The sequence below is a fragment of the Hippoglossus hippoglossus genome, chromosome 8 (genome assembly GCF_009819705.1).
Source record: "Hippoglossus hippoglossus isolate fHipHip1 chromosome 8, fHipHip1.pri, whole genome shotgun sequence".
Classification (NCBI taxonomy): Eukaryota; Metazoa; Chordata; class Actinopteri; order Pleuronectiformes; family Pleuronectidae; genus Hippoglossus; species Hippoglossus hippoglossus.
In genome coordinates this window covers 10534202-10557104 of record NC_047158.1, presented here as the reverse complement: position 1 = coordinate 10557104, position 22903 = coordinate 10534202, and the positions used below count along the sequence as shown (strand labels likewise).

Below are 22903 nucleotides of genomic sequence, written 5' to 3'. Positions count from 1 at the left end.
AGCATAATTTCAGCATGATGAAAAAGTTCGGTTTGCCAGATAAGTCTAGATTAAACAATATATACCTATGAGCCTCTAATATTATTATGAAGAACAGACACCAGAGTTCACAGACAATCTATTTGTATCAACCCGCTTTCAGAAGAGCCACTGCTGTTTAATCAAACATCTGCGTTTGGTTTATCAAACATAAAGATATTATCTCTCAATTGATATTTTTAGCGTTAAATTACTTAAAAGTTTATACAAGGCCAACCTTAAGAAATAACTTCAGCCAACAACTGTTAAATTATATTGACCAGTGTGGTTATGCATGAATAGTTGTATTTGTTTTTCATTTGTGAAGCAAATTTGACTTTCAGGTTTGACTTGCTCATACATTACACTGCAGGGGCTGTATTAGAAACGTTTTTCAGTGAATCTAGGTTTGACATCTGGGGCTGAAGAGCAGTGAGTGGTTGAAGTGGATCCTTATTTTCATCATGGTTTATATGGTTGTAATTTTGTTCAGAGAAAAGACCAAGTGACTCATCTCAGACAGAAATATATATAGAGAGAAATAGCAAATTCTCCTTATTACTTTTTTTTAGCAGCCTATCAGTGTTTGCAAAGAGTTTGATTGGATGAGTTCAGGCAGGCAGTCAGACCACATGTATTTGATACCACGCCAATGATATCATGTTTTCTCCCCTGTCTGTTTGTTTGCTAATTTGTTTGTCAGCAGGATTCCACAAAAAATACAGAATAGGTTTGGGGGACATTGGCCAAGAAAGACCCCATTAGAGTTTGGTGCGGATCTGGACAAAGGAGTAGATTCAAGAAGTTTATATCACTTTCTTCTACAGTGTGAAATAGAATGCTTTGTGATGTTTTCACTCAATTCCAAGAAAGTAATTGTCGGATCTTGATTAAAAAGTCTGTGTTATTTGATTGAATTTAAAGGAACTGTTGAACCTTGGACAAGGTTGCGCAACACAGTGTCGTTAAATTCTGAAATGGTAAAAAATCTGAACAAGACCACTCAACACAACTTTCTCTTATTGCATTGCATTTGATGAATTTGTTAGTTGTCACAACTCAAGTGCTTCTGTTAAAACTAATCTAGAATTTTTAAATATGGTGTTAGCTGATATTTCTCAGCCTGAGCAACTTTAAATACTTTCATAAAACTGTAAGTTGCTGTTTTTAGATGAACAATTAACAATGTTGAATTGTCAGTGTTGACAATGTCATTAAGACACATAAAAAAGGATATTCTCTTGAGTATTAAAACTTCAGATGTAGCTTCTAAATCACAGTCCAGTTACAGTCACTATAACTGGAATCCTGCATTGAAGCGTCTGAGTCCATTCATTAGCACCAACACGGATGTCTGCACAATAGATTACTTAGCTTGCTGATGGGATGTTTTTCCCTGCAGTGCTCCCTGTTTGAGTCTTTCGAAAGTTTGAAGCTGCTAAAATGCAGGAGTGCAATGTCCATCTAAAGTTGTAATACTCAATAGGTTATCATCAAACATTTTTAATTGTTTGAACCACACTATAATATTTTATACTTTTCCTTATTCCTAACTAACCAGCCAATTGACTAAGCCTTTGTTCTCAGACAGGCTGCAGCTACGTAATACATTTTTTGATACCATGGCACAGCAAGCAGGTAAAAAGCTGCAAGTCAATCCAGGCAGTCAGAAATTTCTAAGTAATTGTGTGTGTGTGTGTGTGTGTGTGTGTGTGTGTGTGTGTGTGTGTGTGTGTGTGTGTGTGTGTGTGTGTGTGTGTGTGTGTGTGTTTGCGGTGAGTCCTGTTGAGAGATAAATGAGTCTGGTTGACATTGTCTGGAACAGGTGGTGAAGTCAGCAGGGAAGACATACAGACAACAACAGACAACTCTCATGCACGCACACAAAAAAAAGAGACACACACTCACACACCCAATTTGACTTCAGTGCCGATTTTCTGGCTTGTTTGAGAGTGTAGCCAGTCTGACTGGATAAAGAGGGAAAAATAGGTTGTCTTTGAATAGCCCCCATACTGAGTGGCTTCTGTATTGATTACAGAGGCAGAGAACCCACATTAATCATTCACAGCATGTTTGATTGACAGATTTTCTTGTCTTTTTATGAACATTGCATGCTATTTATTAGTCTCTGTGTGAACCAGTGAGTGTGTCACCCTTGAACTATAACTCTATATGTGTAAGTACTCCTCTGTCACTTCAATACAATACAAGACATACAACAACAACACTCAGACCAGATAATAATACAAATGAATTGACGTATTTGTGCTTATGTTCTCTGTGTATGTGTGTGTGTGTTTCCAGGTGAGTGTGGTGCAGGACTCTGTGAACATCTCAGGCCAGAACACAATGAACATGGTGAAGGTTCCTGACTGCAGGCTGGCAGAGGAGCTCGGGGATTTGTGGGAAAACTCGAGATTCACAGACTGCTCCCTTTGTGTCGCTGGCCAGAAATTCCAGGCGCACAAAGCCATCTTGGCAGGTGAGGATATCCTTTCATTCATTAGGCTACATTTCAAAAATGCGGACGGGTACCATCTTTACACGTAGCTTTCAGTCACAAAAAAACACTTTGAAACTTGGTATCAGGTTCAACAGGCTTCCTGTCTTCTCATGCATGGAAATGAAGTACTTTGATTTTAGTTAATGATATATACAAGAATTTTTCAAGTCATTGCGGGATCATAATTCTTGACAAGGTCATAATAGGATACAGCAATATTCTGTATGATTTAGTCTCTTTTGCAGTAAAACATGAACGGCAGAATACAGTGAAAACCACCCATTCTATTTTTAAAATATGTCCAAGATGACATCTTCAGATTACTTTTATGTGACTTAAATCTGCTTTTATATGACTAAACAAACACGTACTCATGTGAAGGCCCCTCATCCCAAACAGTGCACCATGTTTACCTGAGTTACGATGTCTACAGCTTTTTCTGGAATACTTTTGTTCAACTCGTGGCCCTGAGGAGAAGCATTTGTCTTTTCTATGACCTTGGGTTGCTATGGCAACAGCCAACGGCAACTTGGCTATCCCATCAGTGTCTTCACAGCTACGTCAGGAAAAGACATTGAACAATTGCTTATTATATGTGACACTACTTAACCTAAAGACCTGAAGAAGGAAACGATTTTTCGAGATAAATTAAATGAATGTGGATGCTTGGTGTTAGTGATGGTGATAATTGGTGATGATGACATACCATTAAAGCTGTGCTAAAAATATATATATATATATATATATATATATATATCAATGAAAATGAAAATTACATTCAATACAAGGCTTAAAAAAGAACTAAGTTCTGAATATATATGTAATAATGGAAGTACTAAATTCATATATATTGGTTTTGTGTGTCGTCAGGCTGTCGGGTATATAAAAATGTAAACGTACATGAAGTATGAATGACACCACTGTGAGGTACATAATAATAGTCCTAATAGTTTTAGCTCTACATCACCTCCAAACTAATACACGTGGTGGAGTTTTTAATTATTCATGGTGGAGTTTGTCATTATCATCTCGCGTTTCATTTCAAAGTTTTATTCTCAGTCTAAATGCTATTTCAAATGCTTCTCCGCAGTGAATTAAATTCCAGAGGAAATCCTAATACAAATTATTAATTTTAATGAATACTACTGCTTGCCACAGGGATGGTTAAATTTGAATATATTGAATATCCATACAGGAATCAGCTATTGGCACCTTCAGCACCTGCGTGTTGTCTTCTTCATCTGTGGCTTTCAGGAATCAATATTGTTCAAACATGGCTATACGTAGACACTTAGAGAAAAACAAAACAACAACAATGATGCATTTTGAACAATTTGTTGCAGATATTGACACTTTTATGACAGCCAGCGTCAGATAGTGAAAAGTTTGAGGAAACTGGTGAACTGTGTGTCTCTGCGGAGGCAACGAGAGGCTGTTCATTATTGGATTTGTTGAAATGTGTGTGTGTGAGCAGCCATTTTAATTATGTGCTGCTGTGGTTTGGGGTCCCCCCTCTCTCCCCCTCCCCGTCCCTTCCCTTCCGCCCTCTCTCTCTACTTCGCTCTGCTCGGCCCAGACGACGTCCCTCCTCCTCGTTATTCCCCCTCTTGGTCGTTCCCGTGACAACTCTCCCGGCCGTTAATCGCCGTGGAGACGGACAGAGAGGGATCAAACGAAGGAGGGAGAGCAACTGAAATTGGCTCCACGTTGGCCATGTGATCTTCATAGCGCCTCGCTCTGTCTCTCACCTTCTCCCCTGTATCTCTACGATACCTTTTCTCAATATCTTTCCTTCGCCTTTTACTTTAATGTTCTTCCTTTTTGTACTTTCTTCTCCTCCGTTTTCCTCCACCATTCACCGTTCCCCTTCTCCTACCTCCTCTTGAGTTTTCACATATCCTTTTATTTGTCTTCCTGTCAGTCTGTACTTCTTTATCATTCTCTCATCTCATTTTTCCTCTGCTCTCCTTACCTCCTATCTTTGTCTACTTCCCTCTCCCTGCGACTTTCTCTTTCTTTTCCTTCTTTCACTTTCTGTGACCCTCTCTCCATCTCTCACTCTCTGTAGCCTCTTTCATACAGAGACCCTTCTAGAATGCCATCAAGAAGACCCCTCACTATGCCGCTTTCGCTTGTTGAACCAAACAAAGCCAGTATAATGCTGCTCCCCTGTTCGATTTCAGATAGCACACTAGTGTTTTGTAATCTAAGGCATGATGTGTAACACAACAGCATATGTCCTGCAGTGCTCGGTCTCGTTTCTACACAGATGTTGGTTCGGCTCTGTGACCTCCACCGCCGCCAGCTTAAAGGCGTAACAACAATGCCCCCTCATTCTTTATCATAGCTTTTATACATATCGGCGAGGCAGAATAAAGGTGCAACATTCCCGCCTTGAAAGCGCTGTATAAAAGGAGCTTGTCTCTCTCGCTCCTCCACCCCTTCCTTTTGTTGCTGCAGTATGAGCTCACCAGTACTGAGCTGCACCAGACAGACTTATTGTAAGTTTGTCCCCATAGTCCACCTGGGCATTCAGGGCTAAGTTTGTTTTCAGTGCAAATAGTTGGGATGTTCACTCTACTCTATGTCCAAACTAGCCTAAAGGATCAAAGTATTAAGGAATAATCATACAAACTTTTACCTGATGTATAAAGAAAGGATTGATACCAACATCATGTTCATCAGGTTGCTGGTTTGAATCCCGGTTCAGCCGCGGCCTTTTTGTGTGGCATGGGATTTCTATCGATACTCATGTTTCCTCCCAAAGTTCAAAGACATGCAGGCTGGGGTTATAGTTTAATTGGAGACTCTAAATTGAGTGTTGGTGTGAAGGTGAGTGTGAATGGTTGTTTGACTCTATATATGTCAACCCTGTGATATACTGGCGACCTGACCAGGGTGTGCCGAACCTCTCGCACAATGTCAGCTGGGATTGGCTCCAGCTCCCCCTGTGAAAAGGATAAACACTATAGCTAATGGATGGATGAATAGGTGGAACCGACTTTCTTGCAATTGTTTGGCATGGTTAACCAAGAATCAGCCAATCTGATTGTCTTGTAGACATCCTGAAGTGAAACTCCCTCTTTTTAGTTTGCTGTTATTATTTTCTGAAACCAATCTTCATCTCTATTGAACTGTTTCCACAAATCAACTGTTCAAAAGAAAAAACAAGTTGTCTGGCCCGCTTCCCTTGACTCCCCTGTAGACAAAACAATTTACCTTTTCAGCAGAAGAGAAGTGTTCTACGACTTTAATTTTCTGATTGCTAGCCAATCCCCTTGGCACTGACAAATATGTAATCTGTTACACAATCATGAAATAACAGGAACTTTCTTACCAAAAAAAATTCTGAAAGTTCTTTTTTCTTTTCTTGGACTCCTTAAAAGTTTTGAGGACACATAGAAGTATAACTTTTGTCTTTTTTGTTTCTTTCCTTTCCTTGTACATTACTCTGACCCTGAGCCACAGTTTATCTGAAACACATTGTCTGCAACCTGATGTTAGTTTGTTTTAGTCCATCCATCCATTATCTTTAATGGATGGATGGACTATCCCACCTGACAATGGGTCGAGAGGCGGACGCCCTGGACCGGTTGCCAGCGTATAGGGACAACATACAGAGACAACCATTCACACTCGGATTCACACTTATGGTCGATTTAGAGTCTCCAATTCCGTGGGCACTGAAGCTGTGTGAGAAGAGCTAAAGCTGGAGCACAGGAAATCTATGCACAATTAGGGTATCTTAGAGTGCAAGCGCAGGGTTCTAAGTGAAAATCTGAACATGAAATCAATAAGTCTCAAACTGAAAGGCCACGTTCTTGAATAAAGATAAGGAAATGACCCACAGTGGTGAAAGTGATAATGGACTAGGGACAGCTATTTCTCCCATTCAGCCAAGGCTCTAGTAATACTTATTTGTGGCTTGGGCAGAGTTGATGGATGACACCCTGTTTCCAAATGAGTAATTAAATTGGTAGCTAGCTCCGCAGTTAATAACTGATTACTAAGCACTTAAATTAATTAGCATACCACTGACTTTGACACATACTTAATAATGTGTTAAACATTTGTTAAATTTTAATCACTAGTTAATTAGGCGCATATTAAAAAACAGTATTATAAAGTGTAACCCAGTGAGCACATCATCAAACAAAGTGAACCAAAAGAAGAGGACACTGGTTTGGATGTGATTCTTAGTAAAAGGCCAAGCTCTAACATTTGAAGAGGCACATTCTTCCTGCGCTGGTGAACAACTTCAGCCTCAACCTCATCTCTGAGATTCAGCCTCAGCGGATGCAGAGACTAACCGCCATCATAGGATGATAGGGAAACTATATGGTGTCGTTGCCTGAAGCAGAACTGCACAGACAAGAGGGGGTGATTACTTTCAGCTTGCGGAATTATCATCCAGCAGTGATTTCAAGCAGTGGAAGTGATTTATGTTATTTGAAGCCCAGTGGTTGGATCAGGTACCGAGCATCGTCGGTCTGTGCTTGAGATTAAACATGACTTCTTCATCTGGGGGTCACGTCGGTGATGATTAGAGAGAATACATACTGTGAAGCAGTTCAGTAAGTTATACATCACCTTTTCGGTATTGAAACTCAAATACCAGAATCATCCATTTGTCTCTGTTGTAAACACTTTGGAGTCACTGTTTCAGTCCTGATTTTGTTAAATTGAATCTTTGTTTACTTTGAATATTAAAAACATGTCAAATCTACTTTACAAATTTTAATCTGTGTGAAAATTGGAATTATAAAAATACATCCTGCATTGCAAACATTCTTTTTAACCATTTTCTTTTACATTTGGTCCATAATCAGCAGCTCTTTTGTATTTTGTCAACAATTTTATTTCTCATTTTGAGCATGGGTTGATCTGATGTGTCTGTGCCTCAAGAGTATTTAGTAACTGTAGCATTTAGTTTTGGATTTTATAAGGACATAAAAACCCATTGAAAATCACCTGAGAAGTGTGAATTTATTTCATAAACATTGAATGGCATTCAGTAGAGCACAGACCTCAAGTCACAACAAATTGCAAAAACTCGTAGATATCAGCTCCCTAAATATGCCTGGAAAATGAGTGAAAATGGCAAAAACACGCAATGTCAAAGAAAGCGATGAAAAGATGAAAGTGCTCTATCCGCACCAAAATTTAATGGGTTCTTCCCTGACACACACCACATCCTTCCACCAGGTTTCTTCATCCATTCTGTTGTTTTTGGATGAAAACACACACTTCCTGCATGGCAGAGTTAATAAACCTTATAACTTCTCTATGCCACCATGTTAGAATAGTCTATGTTGAATAGCAGCAGTTGACCATGTTCTCTAAAAGGGAAGACAAACGTTAATTAAAGCATAATGTTTCAAACAAGCTCCAGTCTAGTCAAGTCTATCAGCATCAAATAGTTGCTAAACAAACCTGAGAGGTCGTCATGAGTCTGTCAGCAGGAAGGAGCTCCAGTCAACCTTTTCCACATGATGCTTTTACTGCTGTCGCTGCTGTCAATCATCCGCCTCACTCTGCTCTGGCCCTGTGGCAGGCTGTTAACAGATATCAGAGACCTCGCCGTGTATCAACATTGCGCACAATAACAAACCCCCCCTCTCTGTGTCTTTTGTTTCCCTCTGCCTCAGCTCGCTCGCCGGTGTTCAGTGCCATGTTTGAACACGAGATGGAGGAGAGCAAGAAGGTGAGTGGAGCACTTGACTCTGTTGTTCCCGTTTCTCCTCTGTGGCGAGTTGAAACGTCTAAATTTGAATCTTTCTCTCTGTTGCGTCAGGAAGTGCTCATCTCTGAAAAAGTGTCTGCACGTGTCCCGTCACGCCTTGTTAACTGCAGCTCCGATTATCTGGTGTCCTCACAACAGCTATCTGCACAATTTTGATGTGATTACTGGGACTTTGAAATTGTTCTTAAGGCACAAGGTGCTATTTGTAGACAGAACGAGACAGCACCACTGAAAATGAGACACTTCCGTCTCAGTTTCGGTAATTTCTCTGATTCCAGGATGAAATTTGGGTTGGGGGCTGAGTTTCAGATTCAACATAGGAGCTGCACAATACTAAATATTTGAGACTAATACCATTACCAGCATTAGAAAAAATGTAATTATTACCCAGACAATATTTGTTTTCGATCATAAGCACGTAACCAAAATATTACCTACATTTTGTGACATGCACCTAGCAGGACATTTTACAGCACAAAATGAGGTTGTCTGTCCTCTCTGAGGTGTTGAATTGTGTCCGATATATCATTAGCATTACTGTGCCGCATTCCCCACCAAAGTTAAGTCACACCAGCTTTTAAAGTGAATTTCTTGGACAGAATCACTGCAGTCTGTGGATTTTGCTTGTGTGGTTGTTGTAAATCAAATTCTGACCTTTGAGGGAAAAGAGAGACAGAGAGTTCAAAATGGCTGAGGCAGTTGTAGCCAATTTGCAGCTCTGCACCATCCACTATTATTTAACTCTCTCATCTCGAGTATGAACTGCTCTGTAAGAAGAGGAATGGGTTAGAAACAGTTATAATTCAAGAGAAGATCTAAATGCGTCTTTTTGATTGAAGAAATTAGGAATTACGCTTGTTACATTGCTTTTTGCCAATTTCATAACTTCACTGAATGAAACGATATAAAATTCTGGGATTAAATGCCACAACGAAGTAAATAGCCCACCACCTAAAATAGAAAACAGAGAGCTTTTCCTGCTCCCAACTGGTTAGCCTGTTTGCAGTTAGCTCAGCAGCTGCTATAGCTTTCCACCAAGCCGTGCAAATAGTCACGACCATTGACTGTAAATAAAGATGGACCACAAGCAGCTTCCCAGAATTGAAGCCAAGGTGTTTTGATCGCCCCCTGGTGGCTGGCTGCAGTATATGTCATGAAGTCCACCTTCTCCGTGTTAGCAGATGGGACATCGATCAAACGAAAAAATCAAAGTACTCGTCAAATAAGGTACTTTTATTCGATTAATTATAAAATGTATTGAATTATTTATTATGCTCATATAATAGGATGTTATTTTACAGATGTCTGTATATGTTTCTGATAAGTTTAGTTTGAAATAATTATTTGATGCTATTAAAACGGGGTGAAACATCATAATTGAAAGCTAAGATGGACTCCCGATTGGTCGAGCATGTGTATCGGAGGGCCTTGATACCGCAGCTTTATCCCCCACAACTGTGCAGATTCTGGCTCCAAATGTGAATCATGGCGCCATCTGTCTGTGGGATGGTTTGGTTTTATTTCCATCTATATTTACAGTCTATGGTCACTAGCACCAAACGTCTGTAACACAATAATTTGTGAAGACATGATTTCCACTGTTCCGCTTCCTGGCATGACCATTGGCTGACATGCTTTATTTGCTAATGCTAATATACTGTATCTCTGATAATAGATAATATTGGCCGATAAATACAGTCTCTATATTAAATATAGTGGCTCAAAAGAGTCTGAAAAAAGTATTGGAAAAATAGCAAAACATTAAGATATGAATTGTACAAACTTACATTTGAGTAAAAGCAACCACAAGATATTCTCTCAGTGCAGTGGTTGGTTGTCACTTTATGTGCAGTTTAATAGAGCTCTGGCTAGAACCATCTCGTCCATTGTGTGCACTTTATTATCTGAGTTCATTGCTGTAATTGTTAAGTACTGTAGCATTGAAAGGGTTTTATGGTAACTTAAATTGAAACCTCTGTGATTTAAATTCTTAGTTGCCCTGAGTGCAGTTGATGTTATGGATGCATTGCATAAAAGTGTATATGTTTGTCTTTTTCCGTTGCATGCAGTGCGTGCACGCTTTTCTGTGATGTTTGTTTGCTCCCGTGTGTGTGTGTGTGTGCACATGTGTGATGCAGAGAGCCCTCGTGCCACAGTTGGTTGTGCTCATATGATATGAGGTGGTGAGATTGAACCGTGGTGATTTAGCCGTCACGTCAGCGGAATATTGATGCCTGCTCGGCTCGAATGGGGAAATTATAAAGCATAGAGCCAGGAAATGCATCTTAATTGCTGTTTAAGTGGGCGTCTTCATCAGAACGCGGGAGAGAGGGTGGGCCATGTCCCTGTACGATTTACAGAAAACAGATAGATGGGTTAACACTCTTCTGCAGCAGTGATGATGCTTTTATAGTGTCCGTGCAGCCCCATCTGCATAGAAGAGAGACAAATGAGCTCAGATAGAAGCTTGCTAATAGATGACTGCTCTGTGAATAGGCTTCAGATACTGTAACTGTATGAGTGATGTCTATTTACGAGATACCGTTGAAAGCTCGCCTTCGCAGTAGTGAAACAAGTCCTGTTAGGTTTTTCTCATGTGACCTCGGCTGTGGTTGCTCTGTGCTTTTTTTCCCTTTTTATTATTTCATTATCCCTCCAACACGCTGCCGTCGCAAAATTAGCAGCGCAAATGAGTCAGGTTTATATCATCTGTACGTGAACCCCCCCCATCCTTATTACTGGATTGTTTTCACAATATCAAATGTGGTGTCTGTGATGAAGAAAATTACTTCTCAAGGAAGAGCCCGTAGTTAATTTAAAAAACAATATGTTCATAATGAAGCAGAAGATTTGTGTAATGCGTGCTCACATATGTTCGTGTGTGTTCGGAGTTCCATGTAAAAGCAGACCCCTTGCATTCAGGCTCTCCCTCCATTATTCCTCTGTGTCTTTATGTTGCTGTCGAGTGGTCAGAGTTGTCACAAATGCACTAAGCTGTTGGTACACCCAACCTGACCCCGCTAAAACGCCTCTGGTCACCGTGGTGACGATAAAGCACAGTTATAATTGGTTTACTGCTTTGTTCTGCCTCTCTGTGCAGAGGGAAAGGTTCGGGTTACCGTCACTGTGCCAGTGAGCGATAAAGCCGCTCCGCTGGCTGCAGGCACTGTCAAGGAATGAATGCTTGGGATTAATTTTCAGGAATCAGCTGAAAAGAGTTAAATAAATGTACTAGAATGGAGTTTTACTGAAACGTGTTCAGACTGTTCAGAGAATCCTTTAAGTTTTTTTTCTTCTTCTTATTTGAAACTTGTTTTGAATCACTGCATGGCTGACTGTCCCTGTGTGCGCGTGTGCAGAACAAGGTGAGTGAGTTTAATTCAGATTTTCAGGTTTTTGGGGACACTCGACATGAAATAAAAAACACTCAGCCGCCGCCGCGTGTGGTTTTGAAGGATTGTCAAAGCGTCTTTTTCCTCCCTCGCCTTTTATTTTGTTAAACCCTCTGTGTATTCTCTCCTGTCCTCTACTCCCGTTCAGAACCGTGTGGAGATAAATGACATGGAGCCAGATGTCTTCAAAGAGATGATGTGCTTCATCTACACAGGCAAGGCCCCCAACCTGGACAAGATGGCTGATGACCTGCTGGCTGCAGCTGACAAGGTACAGAGAGCCTGTTTGCGTGTGGACGTGCGTGCACCTGTTTCTGTGTATATTTACTCACAAGACAGTATGCATAATAATGTCCCCTAAAACAGACATTAAATGTTTAGTTCCCGAACACACACGTTTAGAATCTCATCCAAACATGTTGTGGGAGGTATATACAGTATATGCACTCATTTACAATGAACCCGTCATTGTATGTACCCTTGAACTGACCTTGTATCTATCCTTTATTCTACCATGTAAGCTCTATTCATCGCAACCCATATTTTACTCCCCCACTCTTCTCTTTCTATTGGTTGTACTCTCACTGTTTTCCCAGTCTTCATGGAAATCATTGCCCTTGTTTTATTAATAGCAACGCGCTGCTTGAGTTGTATTTCCAACTTGTATTTGCTCACAGCAGGTCTAGTCCAGTTATGACGGAAGCAGCCATTTATCCACTTAATAAGTGAGCCCGTTTTTTTAAAGCATGTTTACAGCAGAAATCTCATCAAAGGATTTACGGACCAAAAGACAACAAAAAACCCATCTCGTATCAAATTTCAGGAGCTGAGTCACTGGTTTTAGAGAGGTGGTCGAGGGATTCAGCGTCGCCCTCATATTAATGGGGTTTTCAAGCGTTTTGTACCAGTTTAAATCCCTGTCGTTACTCACACGCCTGAAAACACAAATCTCGTGACCACTCACGTTGGGCGTGCGTGTGCAGGTGTAAGCAGGAAATGTTTGGAGAATAGCTCGTCTCCTATACATGCAAACAGTTGTTTCATCGTAAAATGCAGAATTTAACTGCACAACAGCTGTTAGCAAAGACAACAGGGTCAGAAACGCTTGCAATTGATTATCCATTGCATTCTACACTGTAGTTGAGGCAGGGCCGGCCCTGGCAATGTTGCAGCCCTCGGCGAGTTTTCAGATTGGCACCCGGTAAATGATGATGGTCTTCAGAGATGACTGACCTACGCAAGCCTACAAATTATGGGATGCATATTTTATCATTTACATTATATATAATATATCACTTATATCGTTTAATATCGATTTTCAGTGTGTTTTCTTGCCAGATTCGCTCGCGGCGAGTGGAAAAAAAAGTAGAACAGACCCCGAAACCATCGCTGCAGATCGCGAGCCGCTTCCCGGCGCTTTGATGCCGGTGTGAACAGCCCAATTGATTAACTTGGGTGCGGAAAGGAGGCGGACAGCTTTTCGTGGCTCTTCGCGGCGCTTCTGCCTCCGGTGTGTCCCCGGGGTTAGAGGATGATGGTGTGACGTTACTGCACTGGTTAACATTGCATGTATCACGTCATGCTAAATAAGCCTCTTGTGGCGCCCTCTCTGCATTTGCGCCCTAGGCAACCGCCTATGCCAGGAGCCGCCCCTGAGTTGAGGCTTATGTTGTTTTTACCCGGAAGAGGGTGATGTGAAAGGAGCCTGACAAATTAGCAAAGGCTCTGTCGTGACCCAAAAGACCCAATCAGCAAGCGATTGTAAGTGTCAACATCATCGTTTCCAAACGTCTCATTTCCTGCCCGTCCAGACTGAACTGCTGCCTTGGAGTTTTCTAACTAAATCGGGGCCTCAGCCATATCCGCACTTTGATAAACGGATATATTAACGTTTTTTTTTTATATTCATATATCCTCACATTACTTATATTCTTCCTTCTTGAATGAATAATATTTTGTGTCTTAACCCTTTGAACGCGATAGAAATAGTCCGCCACTCCCTACGTTGGTATTTATGCTTACTGTGTAAGTAAATCTTCTTGGAATATCTTCAAATGCTTCATCCCTAAAATCTGTACAACCTAAGCTTAAAGGTTCTTCAAGTCAATAAAGCAATAATAAATTATAAAAGGACTGAAATTATATTAACCTTTGCCTAATAAACATATAAAAACGTATTGATCCAAGTGATTTCTCAATATAGAAACTTGAACAAAGTTTTCTTAACACAAGTTATTCAAACTTTTATTACATTCCATTTTTATTTAGCTGACGCTTTTATCCAAAGCGACTGACAGTAAGTTCATTCAACCATGAGGGTACAAACCCAGAACAACAAGAATCAAGAAAGTACCATTTTTATTAAGAAAGAACTTCTTGAGATAAGCCCATTTTTCTCTGCTCCTCTCCTGCCACTCCCTGGCGCCACCGCCTGTTATCAGCACGTAGGTGATGATGACATCATGAGCATATACAACTTAATGAGATGGAAGACAGCGGCCTTAGCTTTTAGCTGCAGAAAGTTTGAATATTATTGATATTATGTTCTTTTATTTTATTGATTTAAACAGGATCATGCAAAACAAAATACATCTCCCGCAGTCAGTGAGGGGCCAAGTGCAGGATGTTGGTTTCCAGGGGGTTAAACTGCTCCGCACAAGTCCTAGTATTTAGTATTTAGATAATTAATATCACTTTCACGTCATTATTTTTGGTAAATACTTTGCTTAACTGAAAAACTGGTGGTGATTCCCCTGTAGTCTCTGCTGATCCTCTACAACTCATCCTGAAGTGTGCTTGAGTAAAAGAGAAGATTATTGTTCCCAGCAATTTCGTAATCAAACGTAGTGGAAACTCCGTCTGCATAACTGTCACTTTCCCCTCTCTTGGTCATATATTTTCTTATTCAATTTAGCCGCTGTTTTGCTGCTGCTGCAGTGGAGCAATTCTGTGTTTCCGTATCATTACACAGTGCGACAACAGTTGTTAGTGGCAGCATTGTTTAAGTAATTCAGTTTACCTGTTGTTCCCCCTCCCTCTCTTGCGCTCTCTGTCACCGGCAGTATGCTCTGGAGCGGCTGAAGGTGATGTGCGAGGACGCTCTGTGCACGAGTCTCTCTGTGGAGAACGCCGCAGAGATCCTCATCCTCGCCGACCTGCACAGCGCTGACCAGCTCAAGACACAGGCTGTGGACTTCATCAACTGGCGAGTTACACGTCTGCACTGAAATCATCCATCTGCCGAACTACTTCCACTCTTATGCAAACACTTTTTTTTTTTCTGTTTCACACACAGCACGTCATTAATTTAGAGGGAGCAATTTTTGTTTCCAGAGGAAGTTTAATTGAATCCAAAGATCAGAACATTTTGCTGCCAGATCACATTGGGCTATTGAGCAATAAACCTCAACTGCCGATGTTAATCACATTGCAGGCAGCCCGTTTAGGTAAAAAAAAGTCCTATTGGCATCAATGACTCCTTTTTATGTCCACGGAGAGGTGATTGATCCCGTATTTGAATGCCCAGTTGAAACAAAGAGCTTGTTCACAGTCACTACCTAAATTGCTCATCACCTTCAATCTGTTATCTGAATTTTCTGTCTCACAGCCAGACACATTTCACTTCCCTTTGTCCATTCGTCTGTCCTCCCTCTGCAGCTTGACTCCATCTCCTGGCCTTGTTCCCGAACGGATTCCATCTCCCTCTCTCCTCTTGTTCGCTCCCCCTCTTCTTTCCTTCCCCTCCCTTTTTACTCTCCCTCTCCTGCTCTGTGCTCAAGAGCTCATGTGTACCTAAAGGTGTTCAGTAATGCAGATTTCTGCCCCTAATCCCTGTCATTAATTGTGGTTATGGGCGTTATGACAGTTTAATTTGCGAGTGTTGTTGTGGTGGTGGGGAAATTGGCCACGGGGGACTCCTGGCCAGCAAAGCCTTATCAACCCTCCTCCCGCGGACACAATCGACAGCAACAAGAGCAACAAAACAAAAATCAATTTAGAGGACGAATACAGAAAACAGATGACACGGAGGAGCCAATAATCCCCCCCCCCAGTAGCATCTCAACCTCCTTGCAGACCAGTCTTTACAAGCAGCTTACAGTCATTTAGTCGAGACAATGGGAGTCCTCTTCATCCCACCTCTCTCTCCTTTATTCATCCCCTCCAGAGGTGTAGCAGAAAGTGAAGCCTTCCAAACTCTCCTTATCCACTTTGTTTATAGAAAAGAGTTAACACGCTTTTTTTTTGCCGAACATGAATCTTTAGGCTCGAGTATATTTGAAGAATAAATCCCGGTAAGTTGTGCGAATGCAACATGAGTAATTGAAGCAAAGGGTCTTTTAAAGCGGAAAATAACCTGTGGTTTTCTGAAATTAGTATATTTGATAATTGTGGCAGTTTGCCTCATTATATCTGCTGACTGGAGGTCATGGTTTGGCCTCTTTTTAATTTACCTTCACATCACTGTTCCCTCGGCCCCCTCCTGTCCTTCTTTCTGCACTTTCATTACTCACCTCCCTTGCTATTTATTTATTTATTTTTTTGTCACTGCTGCTGTCTTCTTCTCTCCTCCCTCCGTCCGCCCCTCCTCCTTCCTCTCCTGCTGTGGCTGCTCCCCTCGTGCCCTTTCGCTGGCCCGCTGCCTCAGCCTCAGCATACGAGCCATTACTGTAAGCAGGGGTTCACATCCTCCACAGAGAATAGGGTCAGAGGTTGGCTGGAGGTCTGGAGCTGCTGTGTGGAGAGCGTGTGACCACAAACACACACACAGAAACACACTTTGGTAGACATGCCAAGACATAAATATATGTGAACACACAAACACTGTTGTGTATTTACTCAAAATGAAACATGGAGAATGTCATTAAAGGCCACACAGTGGATCGCGTGATAGTGCAGCCCAGCACCCTCAGGGTGTTGGGGGGGTCAGGACTGCCACAGTGTCTGAGATGATGACCACCAGTCAAACTTTTCAGCAATTAATTACAAGATTTTTCCAACTTTCTTGGGCTGTGTGGCTTCCGTTAGTTTTTATTTCCCCACAAACACAGGTAATCCAAATAGTCCTGTAGCTTTAAAATGGCCATAACCTACAAAGAATCATGAAAAAATGTCAATTAAGAATCTGCAATTAGTAGTTTGTGTGTTGATTTTTTGCACAATCACCAGCTTATTGCTTCCAGCATCACCTCAAATACTGTTTATTACCTGACACCAGGACTCGCTGTTCAGATTGAAGTATTCAAATGTCCATTGTTTGTAAAAGCAGAAACAGCTGCAGTCTAAAACTAATCCATTTCCATTTGCAGTAGAGATGATGTCATTTTTTACTGTCTTATGTTGTTAGGCGGTAGGTAGTTGATAGTTAATCTTAATAAAGCTTCACATTGTATATTTTGAATAATCATAATTAGCAAAAGTATAAGTAGCAAAATAAAAAAGTACATTTGAAATCTAGTGGAGTGGAAATGTAAAGTATCATCCACTGTAAATATTGAAATATGTAGAGTACAAATATCTTAGTTGCAATACTTAATATATGATATTTCCACCATATCAAAAAAAGTTAAGGCTGGTTTACAAATCCTGACAAAATAAATTCATTCAAAGTCAGTTAGGATTCCCCTAAAGGGTTGCAAACAAAATCCAAGGGGCTGTGAAGTAATTAACAGTGTTGGAGAGATGGGAGAAAAAGCCTGGGGAAAAAAACTATAAAAAATAAAATTATCATTAGAAGCATATGTTGTTTTTTGTTGCAGTTTTCCTCCCTTTTCTTCTGTGTAAAATGCTGTCGAGTTTTTACCTCCTCTGAACTCGAAAGAACTATAAGAATGAAACAATGTGTGAAGGGAATATAATCTTTTGGTTGAAGTGTTCACAGCTCATAACCATATGTAATGTGCGATGGGGGGTTGCAAATAGTCATCATAAAGGAAAAGATTCAACCAGGGCTCTAAAGAGAAATGACGTGATGTGATGTGACACAACTGTGACTAAACACACTTGCTCATCACATGCCCACATATTTATGGTCTTTGACTGGTGCCTTTTTTATTTGCGTTTTGTTTTTTTCTCTCAAGGATGACCTCTGGGGTTAAATATTTAAAAATATTAAGTAAATAACAGCCCTGCCAGCTGGTATGACAAATCCTTAATGTCTCAGAGCTGTACTCCACACAGATGGAGTCATATAATCTCCAACTCTTGAGTTGTTTGTGCCGTTACTTTGTCCATTAAGTTTGTTTTCTCTGAACATTTAGTCACTTTCTTCTACTTCATACCTCCTCTTGTTGCCCTCTTCTTCTCGCAGTCACGCAGCGGATGTGATGGACACGTCAGGCTGGAAGTCCATGGTGATCTCTCAACCGCACCTCGTGGCAGAAGCATATCACTCCCTGGCCTCGGCCCAGTGCCCCTTCCTGGGCCCCCCACGGAAACGCCTCAAACAGTCCTAGTGGTCTGGAGAGTGACTCCTCAGTCCTGCTGGGTCCTTCTGTACCAGCGACCTCACTGCTCCTGCCTCCCAGTCCTCCTCTCGCTCCTACGGCATCCAGAGACACCAAAGACTGATTCCCAAAGGACTTGGCTCGATATGACTTAAAGGAAAACTCAGCTTGGAAGAACAGGGACTGATGCTGCAGAGGAGGTAATACAGATCTCTGTAGATGGGAATGAAGTGAATATTCATATTCTCTCACTGTGATATTGGAAAGCTGGAGCCTTGATCTGGGAGTCGGTCACGTAAAGAAAACTTCTCCTGGCTCGAAACAGAAAAGTCAATGTTGAGTCCCTGTAAATTGAATTCTGTGGCATGTTGTCTCGTACGACGTCTGGAGTTTTGAAGCCCAAACTGCTCATGAAAGCCGAGTGAAGAGGATCAACCATCCAGAAAGTGATGTTTGTGCAAAGTGCTGTTCTTCTGGGGCATAATCAATTCTCAGTTTGAGTGAAAGAGGACTGGTCTGAACATGTCTTAAAATGGGCAGACAGTGTATGGATAAAGCCTGAGTTTAATTTAAAAATCTAGTTGAATATCTTTCAGATCAATCGCAGTTCGACATGCAGTTTGAGGGCGGTCACGACACCTGATTAATGATCCAAACGATCAATGAACTGTCTCCTGTGCGATCTGTTCAGGTCCGACATTCAGAAAGTCGGCCATCTTGCACTTTAAGAAGTTCCACACTTCACTTTCTTACAGGGCTGTTTGATGTTTGAATGTGGTTGTAGCAGTGTTTACATGTTGTGGCTAAAACTGTTGTCTTAATCGAGACGGTGCTGTGATATAAAACAGCATTTTACTTTCCACTCGTAGTGGAATTACACAGAGAAATGCTGGATTTCTCTCTTTGAAATGATTTGATTAAATCGTGCAGTTTGAGTTAACACAACCTAGAGGATTGGAAAAGAAAAGCACAGTGTCTGCCAAGCTTTAAGAAACATATCAAATAAACAATCTTTTAATCTACCTGTTAATTAACAGTTCATTTCCTCTTACTGACACCCTGCCATGCAGATGTTTTGCAGAACAGTTTTTTTCCCTCTGTGTTTAAGCCTCTCGTTCACATGCAAACAGCGTTTTTAAGTCACTAAAACAACGATTTTACAAACACCTTCCAAAATGCTTTCTGTGTTCATGTAAAACTGAGTTCTTGGGAAGCGATGACATCACAGTTTACTCTACGCATGCCGAATGCTGCTTTGTGTAAAAAACATGCACCAGAAACAACAACAGTGGCGGCTATATACCACCGTCTCTACGATTCGCTAAGTCTGCAACTAAATCAATCATCACTGCTCCACATCAGTGGCATTCGCAGGTGTCGGCCTCAACCAATTTCACTTGGACCAAAGCTCACTGAGCATGCTCACAATGTTCTTCTCTGGTATTTGACGGACCGTCGATTAAGCCTTCATCGCCACCTGCTGGCCTGACAAGCTTGTTTGAGCGTTTGTATTCGTTTTTGCGTTCTTGTCTAAATAAACATATTTTGTACAATGATGGATGTATGGATGGAATTTTTTTTTTAAACAAATGGCAAAATTTCTGTTCAAAAAAAGACCCGCAGTGTTGTAGACAAGGCCTGAAAAAACGTTTTGTCTAGTGAACCTGTAAAATACAGGCTCTTTGACTTTATCTGGCTGTGACAGTGTCTTTTTCATCTTTGATATCTTCACTATTGCTCATTATGCAGTTTGGTCAGTTAGTGACTCATTAATGCCCCCCCCCCCCCCCCCCCCCCCCCCTTCAACTTGCTGCCAGATCTGTGTGTGTGTGTGAGAGTAACACATTTCAGTTTCAAGCTTAATCTAGTCATGATCAAAGTTCAATCCCCAGTGCACGTGCTGTTCCCCCTGTCTGATCACAGGGGCTCATACCCAGCAGTGCACTGTGTGGACTCACCCTCGCTCATGGCCACAGGCCTGTTTGACTTGATCTCCGAGGGCTTGCTTAGAGAACATCTAGGTTGTAATCACTTCCGAGAGACTTGGCCCTTTCTCTCGGACACTATTTTAACAGGGATTTCTCTGTGTTGACCAAAGTTGAGGCCCAGCGGGACCTTAGGGAAGCTCATTCCTGAGCCCTGCAAATCGCTGCTCATCCAACAGTCGGCCTTGACCGCTGATCTGTGGGGATATTCTGCCGTCGTCCCGGCACTCATCAAACTGATGGAAAGCCACAGTTTGGGATACAGAGAGCAAAGTGTAGCTTTATGATGGAGCACATGCAGCGTCAGTGGGACGTCTGATTCAATTTCATCATGCATCATCATGATGGAGTTAATCAACACATCATTTTTTAAAGCTATATATAAATGTACTGTTTTCGGTGGAATTGTATTTCTTTAATTTGAGAGCCGGCGGAGGGGAGATGATAGGAAACGAGGAGAGAGGAAAAGATGGGAACCACATGAAGCACAGGACTGAACCTGGAGACATTGGAATTCATGTTGCGATTCATTCACTGCCATATGTGACATACTGCGAATCAGCGCCCATATATGAGCAGAATTATTTATTGTGCATTACCAGAATAAATCACTGATAATGAGAAGTGAGGTCAAAATTTTCTCTGCATCGTGTACAAAATGTAATTCCTGCCAGTTATCCTGATCAACCATAAAGCTAAAATATGATCACATTATATGACTGAAACCAGTACACATATTAATGGGCACCAAACAAGAACACGCTCAAAGTTCAGTTCATACACCATTAAAAAGAACGGATGGGATGGAGGTTTGAGTTACCTCCATCCCAAACTAAATGACTTAATTTACACTACTATAGATTCACAGATTGACTGATTACTTTTAAAAGCCAAGGACAAACGAGGTGAGTGTGTGTTTCACCACTTCAACAATGTGTATGCAGGACGTGAGACAGTCGAGGCGCAGCAAAAGGTGACTGTAGATGCAATGGACGATTGTTTAGCCTGCGTGAACCAAGAAGTACACTTTTCAAAAACAGATTAATTAAGACACCAGGCTCTGCATCAGAGGATGCAAAACACTTGAATAGCTAGTACTAGCCTACAAGCATTAGCCACGCTGGACCGACATGCTGGGCTTAGTCCTGCGAGAGCTAACGATGCTCACGCTAACGTTCGGCCGTTCTAAACTGATCACGCCTTTTCACAGCATTCATGATCAACAATGTCAATGAGTATATTTGTGGCTATTGACATGAGTCACAATATGACAAACAATGTTAAAATGCATTTCCTTGGACTCTCTAATGTGGACGTAGAATTATACAAAACCATATCACACTGAGCCTCGTGTATATGAGACTATAAAATCAAGCTGTAGACAGAAAAGGAGGAACAGGGTTTGATAAGTTGTACTCTGTAATGCATGATAACTCTGCCTGCAGCCAATTCTCCTGAGTTGGAGAGTTTCCCCCAGTAAAGGTCAAGGTGTGTGTGCATGAAAGAACGTGTGAACATGGCGGGCATACGGTGCTCTCTGAGTGGACATGCATGTCAGCACTGTGAGCTTCTTTAGGACTGTCCCTCAGATGGAAAGAGGCTTTGTTAACTGCAGTCGGGCCAGTGTGACCCTCCTCATATGAGCTGAAATCTGAGGCATCGGGGTGTGATAGGTTTTTTTTTTTCCCCGAGCTTTGATAGTCAGCTTGTGTAGCAGCTTGCAGCCAACCTTCTGTATCTTTGTAACGATGTGTGTGTGTGTGTATCTCTGCACTCGTGTGTCTCCGCTGGCCTTAGATGAGACAGTCAGGGGAGGCATATAGATGGAGCCATGCATGTGGAGAGGCGTGCTCAGTTGTTATGCATGCTGTATGAGTCTGTCACTCCCCCCACCATCCTCCTAACTCTTCCTCTCATGCCTCCGTCTCGCCTTCCCATCATTCACTCCTCCTTTTATAGGAGATGGGAGACCGAGGTGTGGCAGGTCAATGCTGTGAAAGACTGTGACAAGCTCTGCGCCTTTGTCAGGCCGCCATCACAAAAGAGGAGGGAGAGCCGGCCAGAGATTGATGCCTGCTGGTCTGCACCGCCCGGCGAGGAGGACGAGGGAGGACAAGGGATCGGGGAGAGAAGGTTATTTTTAGGGTTATGAGTTCAAAGGCTCGAAATCTAAACCAGGTATTTTAATGTCAGCTCCACCCACCAACCCAGTAACTAAATATTTTTGCTGTAGTGCTTTCCAACAACTCTGGGCTTTGCCAACGCCATATGTTTAATTTTCTCTTGATGTTTTTGTGTCAATCATCACAAACTCACTCGGTTTACTGAGGTTACAGAAATCGAGCTGGAGAAATCCGCTTTGCACAATCCAACCCCCCCCCCCCTCTCCAGTTTCAGGAACAAGGTGTTCATATTACATGATGTTTAGATGATCATTACGTAGTTGAACGTAAACACGCTGATTGATGCCTGAGTTCTGGAAAGCAAATATCTTTACATTCAAAGCAATTGTTGATAATTAGTAAGACACTAATAAGAACAACTATTGGATTGTCAGTTATCCGTCTGCGTTCATTAAATGTTTTAAACCACTTGGGGGCAGCACATTAAACTGTAAACTCGGTATTAGCGTATTATCACCTTATAAAGTTGTTATGGTGATACACGAATGTCGCGAACACGCAGAAACATTAGCATCCATCAGCAGTGTTTTAAAGGGACTTAAGGGGATTTACGGGGGTTCTCAGGAAATTGTCATTGCGATGAACTAATTTAATCATTCGTTCTCCTTGGTACCTCTCTCAACTTTCGGGGTCCCA

The 22903-nt window shown here is 41.6% G+C and overlaps 1 protein-coding gene across 2 annotated transcripts in view; it reads left to right on the top strand.

Annotated features, from left to right (window-relative positions):
• spop (speckle type BTB/POZ protein) overlaps positions 1-18859 on the top strand; it is a 95425-nt gene extending 76566 nt beyond the window's left edge. Inside the window, exons 7-11 of one of the 2 annotated variants that reach the window (XM_034593654.1) lie at positions 2323-2500; positions 8170-8225; positions 11805-11927; positions 14719-14861; positions 17964-18859. In XM_034593654.1, coding sequence (XP_034449545.1) covers positions 2323-2500; positions 8170-8225; positions 11805-11927; positions 14719-14861; positions 17964-18108 — 645 coding nt within the window. In that variant the 3' untranslated portion in view covers positions 18109-18859. The remainder of the gene's footprint in view (positions 1-2322; positions 2501-8169; positions 8226-11804; positions 11928-14718; positions 14862-17963) is intronic. The other variant, XM_034593655.1, reaches the window with a different exon arrangement.
• The last annotated feature ends 4044 nt before the right edge of the window (positions 18860-22903 follow it).